The 7500-nt window shown below is 51.3% G+C and overlaps 1 protein-coding gene across 1 annotated transcript in view; it reads right to left on the reverse strand.

The window, feature by feature from the left end:
• mgat3b (beta-1,4-mannosyl-glycoprotein 4-beta-N-acetylglucosaminyltransferase b) overlaps positions 1 to 7500 on the reverse strand; it is an 18180-nt gene that overhangs the window by 2106 nt on the left and 8574 nt on the right. The window contains exons 2-5 of the mRNA XM_068599541.1: positions 2638 to 3055; positions 1636 to 2279; positions 866 to 1148; positions 1 to 175 (exon numbers count right to left, since the gene is read on the reverse strand). The exon at positions 1 to 175 is cut by the window's left edge and continues 2106 nt beyond it. Coding sequence (XP_068455642.1) covers positions 1 to 175; positions 866 to 1148; positions 1636 to 2279; positions 2638 to 3054 — 1519 coding nt within the window. The 5' untranslated portion in view covers position 3055. The remainder of the gene's footprint in view (positions 176 to 865; positions 1149 to 1635; positions 2280 to 2637; positions 3056 to 7500) is intronic.

The following is a 7500-nucleotide window of genomic DNA, read 5'->3' on the forward strand; positions in this document are numbered from 1 at the left end:
GCACCAGGATGTGGCCCGTGTCGTTCTCGTACTTGCGGAAGCCCGGCATGGTGTAGTACTCGCGGCGGCGCAGCTTGATGCCATCGCCGTCGTACACGCCGTGCAGCATCCCCACCGTGCAGCCCGACACCACCTCCAGGGAGCCGAACTGCTTCCAGAAGAACCCGTACAGTGACTGGAGAGAGGGGGGGGAAGACAGAATTACAGACACATCACTGTCTCTTCCTGGTCGACAGAGTCTCTTCTTGTTGTGACAGTGGGCAAGCTGTACCCAGCATGCAGTTCGGCGGTGCAATTTTATAAATGTACAATTGTTAGTGTTTCAAAAAGTGTGTGTCACAAACGGTTGTGTCGTGGACTTTTACTATGAAGGTAGATTTGTGTCTTTTTTACCAGAGCAAATTTCTAGTTTGTAAGTAAATTATCTCCAAATCTTTGCTCCCAAAAAAAACCTGCTCTCAGAAAAAAAGAAAAAAATCGCCCTAGAAAAAAAAGCTAAAAAAAGAATGCTCAAAACTAAAATATGCTCTCAAAAGAATTGTGTGTGTACCCAGCATGCAGTCCGGCAGTGTAATTTTATAAATGTACAATTATTAGTTTTACAAATTGTTTATGTGTCACAAACTGTTGATGTGATGTTTTACCTGTTAAAGAGCGTTAGTTGGGGGTTATTATTAATTGTTAGGAACTTATAACCATTCAAACTAAAGTTATAACATGACTAAAGTTAGAACCAGGACTCGTAAGGAGCTCAGACTGCCGCGTCTTCAGCCGCGAAGAAATACACTTTCAGCCCGACTGAGTCGTACACAGAAACCTTCCCGACGGACGCTCACGCCAGAGCTCGCCGCCTCGCCGCCGCTACCTTGCGCATGTGGATGGCGAAGGGCTCCGTCCAGCCGTCGAACAGCTTGAGGAAGAGGAGGCCTTCGCGCGCCGGGATCTCGTCGGCGTCGTTGATGACGAAGACGTCGTCCGGCCGGACGCCCGCCACCCGGGACAGCCCGTTGTGCGTCAGGTAGGTGCGCAGGTAGTCGTCGGCGATCCAGCCGTCCTGCCGGCCGCCGTCCGGGAAGTGGTCGAGGAATACGTAGAGGATCTTGTGTCGGACGTAGTCGTACGTACCGTTGAGGAGGAGCCGCAGGAAACTGAGTGACGGAAAAGTCGTTTCCGGGATTGTGTGAGCTTGTGACATCACAGATAAATACTTTTTTAACTGCTATTGGTTTCCATTCTTTACCGTATTTTACAACAATAATAATATTAGATATATTTGTATAGCGTTTTCAAAGGTCGTCTAAAGCTCTTTAAGTGGTGAAAACAAACAATAGAAGCAACAACAATATGAGCAATGACAACAATAATAACAAAGTTAACCAGCTTTAAAACAGACATTTTAAATAATCTGCCTCTAACATTCTTCAAAAGTAAAAAAAAGAAAGAAAAGTGGAACGTGTTGGACTGAAAGAAAAAAAGAGAAACCATACGGATGTCTTTTGGTGTGAAACGGTAAAGCGGGGAAGCTTCAACCCGCGTCAGCCTGTAACCCGCTAAATAATAATAAAGATGGTGAAACAATTTGTTATCTTTAATAAAGGTGAAATATAATATCTATACCCTTTATTCCAGTCTTACCTCAGAGGCCGCCTCTCTCCGTAAGCGGTGAAGTTGGATTCACAAATGAGGAAGAGGTCCACCGCCTGAGCGAGCTCGTGGAAGCGAACGTGCAGCAGGTCAAACTCGTGGTTGACGTTGATGGCGTTGATGACCCTCCGCGGGGTTTCTCTGGGCGTCAGCCGCTCCTTGGTGGGCAGGTTGGAGTGGTACACCATGGTGGGCACGCCGCAGTACGGCCCGTGCCAACCCGGCCGGCACACGCACTTCACCAGCCGCTTGCCGCCGCCGCCGCCCCGGGACCGGGCCTTGGCCTTCGGAGCGATGGAGGTCTGCTGCTGCTGGGCCTGCAGGGGTTTCCTTTGTCCGGCGGCTCGGGCGCCGTCCCCTCCCCCGTTAGCCGCCCCGAGTTTCCCCGAGTACTCCTTCTGGGTGGCCACCTCCGTGCCCTGCCGGAAGCACAGGGCTCCTGCTTTGGTGCGCACAAAGTACGGCGTCCGGTCCTCTGGGAGCTGGTGCGGCCGGGTGTGCAGGTCTCCCATGGACTCCAGGGGGTCGGGCAGCGGGTGCTTGTGCAGCGCGTCCAGGTGCTCGTACAGGTGCACCGGCGGGGCCTCCGGGAGGCCGGGCCCCGCCGGCTGGGCCGGCCGGCTGGGGTTTCTGACCTGAGGAGAGCGACAGAGGAGGAGCCTGTGAGGTGAGCCGAACATGCTGATGTCAGGCGGTAGGAGGTAGGAGGTAGGAGGTAGGATGTATGAGGTAGGAGGTAGAATATAGGAGGTAGGAGGCAGGATGTATGAGATAGGAGATAAGAGGTATGAGATACGATGTAAGAGGTAAGAGGTAGGATGTATGAGGTAAGATGTAGGAGGTAGGATGTACGATGTAAGAGGTAGGATATAGGATGTAGGAGGTAGGAGGTAGGATGTATGAGGTAAGAGGTATGAGGTAAGAGGTAGGATGTAGGAGGTAGGATGAAGGAGGTAAGGTCCCAGGCAGCAGAGGGGATGTTCCCATGCTCACCTCCTCCGGAGCGCCGTCCCGCTGGTTCTCCTCCGGCTTCTCCCAGGGGTGAGGAGGCGCCGGCTCCTCCCTGGACCTCATCTCCAGCCCGGCGCCGCCGGCGAGGACGCCCGCCATCGCCCCTCCGCCCGCCGCCCCCCCTTCCGCTCCCTCGGCTCGACCCTCGGTGTCCGACGGGCGGAGGACCGGAAGGGGAGGGGCCTCTTCGGGGGAGGCGGGGCTGAGCGGCGTGGCGCCCCCGCCCTTCTCCCGCCAGAAGTACCCGGACACCATGATGAAGGACTTGATGTTGGGGTAGGGGGCGGAGAGCTCGCGCAGCAGCGAGACGTAGTGCAGGGCCTTGTAGTAGTGCAGGAAGGAGATGACGCACAGGCCCACCGTGCACAGCAGGAACACGCGGTGCCGCCGCATTTTCATCCTGCACGACACACACACAGACACACACCGTCAGAGTCACACACAGAGAGACACACACAGAGACACACACCGTCAGAGTCACACACAGAGAGACACACACAGACACACACCGTCAGAGTCACACACAGAGAGACACACACAGACACACACCGTCAAAGTCACACACAGAGAGACACACACAGAGACACACCGTCAGAGACACACACAGAGAGACACACACAGAGACACACACCTTCAGAGACACACACAGAGAGACACACACAGAGACACACCGTCAGAGCGACACACACAGAGCGACACGCCGTAAGAGAGACACACACCGTCAGAGTCACACACACAGAGACACACACAGAGCGACACACCATTAGAGCGACACACACAGAGAGACACACACAGAGACACACACAGAGACACACACAGAGCGACACACCATTAGAGCGACACACTGTCAGAGAGACACACACAGAGACACACACAGAGACACACAAGGAGACACACACAGAGACACACACAGAGACACACAAGGAGACACACACAGAGCGACACACCATTAGAGCGACACACACAGAGAGACACACACAGAGACACACACAGAGCGACACACCATTAGAGCGACACACACAGAGAGACACACACAGAGACACACACAGAGACACACACAGAGCGACACACCATTAGAGCGACACACACAGATAGACACATACAGAGACACACACAGAGAGACACACACAGAGACACACACAGAGACACACACAGAGCGACACACCATTAGAGCGACACACTGTCAGAGCGACACACACAGAGAGTGTGTGTGTTAATGTGTATGGTTGTGTATTTATGTGTGTGTGTATGGTTGTGTGTGTGAGCGTGTGAGTGCATGTGTGTGTATGTTTGTGTGTATGGTTGTGTACCTGTGTGTATTTATGTGTGTGTGTGTATGTGTGTGTATTTACGTGTGTGTGTGTATGTGTGTGTGTGTGTGTATTTATGTGTGTGTGTGTATGCGTGTATTTGTGTGTGTGTGTATTTATGTGTGTGTGTGTGTGTGTGTGTGTGTATTTATGTGTGTGTGTGTGTGTGTAACCGGTCTGTCTGGCGCAACAAACCACACACACTTTCATGACAGATACACTGCGTCTCTTTGTTGGAATGAAGTCAGACTGAAAAACTAAACTATCAACAAACACAATCAAGCTGAACCGGTCTTTAAAAGATCTTTAAGTACATAGTTATGATTAATAAACATGTTTAAATACTTAGTTATGTTTAATAAACATGTTTAAATACTTAGTTATGTTTAATAAACATGTTTAAATACTTAGTTATGTTTAATAAACATGTTTAAATACTTAGTTATGTTTAATAAACAACTTTAAATAGATAGTTATGTTTAATAAACATGTTTAAGGAGATAGTTATGTTTAATAAACATGTTTAAATAGATAGTTATGTTCAATAAACAACTTTAAATAGATAGTTATGTTTAATAAACATGCACGGTGTGTGTGTGTGTGTGTGTGTGAGTGTGTGTGTGAGTGTGTGTGTGAGGGCATGCGTTGAGGTTGAAACAGGTGAAGTGCCTCCATTCCTCAGACCTCATCTATATTTCAGCTCTGTTTCTTTATTTTATTTTATATAAAAGCAAAATATCAAGAAAACTAATCGTCTTTCCCACAATGCCCTGCAACGCCACAAAGCACCATCTCTATGCCACGCCCCCTCACATCCATCATCTCTATGCCACGCCCCCTCACATCCATCATCTCTATGCCACGCCCCCTCACATCTATCATCTCTATGCCACGCCCCCTCACATCCATCATCTCTATGCCACGCCCCCTCACATCCATCATCTCTATGCCACGCCCCCTCACATCTATCATCTCTATGCCACGCCCCCTCACATCTATCATCTCTATGCCACGCCCCCTCACATCCATCATCTCCATGCCACGCCCCCTCACATCCATCATCTCTATGCCACGCCCCCTCACATCCATCATCTCTATGCCACGCCCCCTCACATCCATCATCTCTATGCCACGCCCCCTCACATCTATCATCTCTATGCCACGCCCCCTCACATCCATCATCTCTATGCCACGCCCCCTCACATCCATCATCTCTATGCCACGCCCCCTCACATCCATCATCTCTATGCCACGCCCCCTCACATCCATCATCTCTATGCCACGCCCCCTCACATCCATCCTGACTCGATGTGTTTGACAGAATGAAAAGAACCAGCTGGTTCTCTTTCGAAAGGAAGACGCCTTTTCTCCTCTTCCTCCTCCTCTTCCTCCTCCTCCTCCTCTTCTTCCACAAAACGCCACCTATTGGTCGCGTCCCTCTGAACCAACCGTTGTGTCAGACAACAAACAACCTGAACATGATGCCTCCAGCATCATGTTCAGGTTCTCATGAGGTTCTTCCATCGTGAGCATCGCGGCCGTGAAAGCAGCAGAACCTCCAGAGGAGGCTGAGGGATTATCTAAAGTGGGTCAACACCCACGGAAACACTCAGGTTTCACTCCTCCATTGTGCTGCTGCTGCAGGAAGCCATTTAGAAACAGAGGCAAGAGGCATGAAGGCGTGACGCTGGCGCCGAGGGAGGCGGGACAGGAAGCTGCCGCTCGGTCTCGCCTCACACAAAACAAACCCAAGAAACGCAGAAAACCAGTTCAACTGTTTTAATTACGGGATGATGGAGGGATCAAAGAGGAGAGATTAGAGAGAGAATGCAGCTCTAACACATGAAGCATAGACTTCTATACAACCAGAGGAGTCGCCCCCTGGTGGTCAGGAGAGAGAATGCAGCTCTAACACATGAAGCATAGACTTCTATACAACCAGAGGAGTCGCTCCCTGGTGGTCAGGAGAGAGAATGCAGCTCTAACACATGAAGCATAGACTTCTATACAACCAGAGGAGTCGCCCCCTGGTGGTCAGGAGAGAGAATGCAGCTTTAACACATGAAGCATAGACTTCTATACAACCAGAGGAGTCGCCCCCTGGTGGTCAGGAGAGAGAATGCAGCTGTAACACATGAAGCATAGACTTCTATACAACCAGAGGAGTCGCCCCCTGGTGGTCAGGAGAGAGAATGCAGCTTTAACACATGAAGCATAGACTTCTATACAACCAGAGGAGTCGCCCCTGGTTCCAGTCAGCTCGATCATTAAAGCTGTTGCTTGAGTCATTTCATATTTCAGAGGATTCATAATAATCCATTCGGGTCAATCGAGTCGTGCTTCTACGATTAAAACATGTGAGTCAGATCATCTCATCATGAAGAGCTCACACACTCACACTCTCACTCACACACGCACACACACTCACACACACACACACACACACACACACACTCACACACACACACACACACACACACACACACACACACTCACACACACACACACACACACACTCACACACACACACACACACACACACACACACACACACACTCACACACACACACACACACACACACACACACACACACACACACACACACACACACACACACACGTTAAATACGTAAGTGTGTGTATATTCAGCTAGATTGAAACTGCTCCCCTCCAAGACTCACCTCACACGAGAGAGACGCATCCAGACCTGCCGTCCTGACGCACACAGACATACACACACACACAGACACACACAGACAGACAGACAGACACACACACACCTGCTTCCTGCTCAGTGTGTGTTACATGTGTTTTTAGAGCAGCGCGGCAGATCGATCGCCTCTTCTCCGCCGCGACGCACACACTGCAGCGAGGCGCCGTGCATGCTGGGAAACAGAATCTTCTTCAGGCGTGAAGCAACACGGGTTTGTGGCGCCGCCCGCCTGCGCGCCACGCCCTCCCTCACGCTGTGACTCGCCATCTAGGAAGTTAATTTTAGCAGAAATAAACCAAGCGAACGACGAGACGCAGAGCCAGGAAACAGAAACATGAGTTCTGAAACGCAGCGCTTCCATTGGACCCCCCCTCTCCCCCCCTCCTCTCCTCCCCCTCCCCCCCTCTCCTCCCCCCCCCCCTCTCCTCCCCCTCCCTCCCCCCCCCTCCCCCCTGGACATAAACACCCGGCGGTGACCTCTCTGCGACCCCGTCTGACTAACAGACTCCTGCTGCTCCGACTTCAGCCGCTCACCTCTCTGGACGTCCAGCGGACCTGCCGAGACACACACAGACTCACACAGACTCACACAGACACACACAGACACACACAGACACACACAGATGCACACAGACGCACACAGACGCACACAGACTCACACAGACGCACACAGACACACACAGACACACACAGACTCACACAGACGCACACAGACGCACACAGACTCACACAGACGCACACAGCGCCGCACAACCACAGAAGAAGAAGTAGTAGAAGAAGAGTGAAACTCCGGTGCATTTCACCACCGACGATGACGAGGAT

Source organism: Clinocottus analis, unplaced genomic scaffold (assembly GCF_023055335.1).
Source record: "Clinocottus analis isolate CAN_PGR_092001 unplaced genomic scaffold, fCliAna1.0.p SCAF_48, whole genome shotgun sequence".
NCBI lineage: Eukaryota > Metazoa > Chordata > Actinopteri > Perciformes > Cottidae > Clinocottus > Clinocottus analis.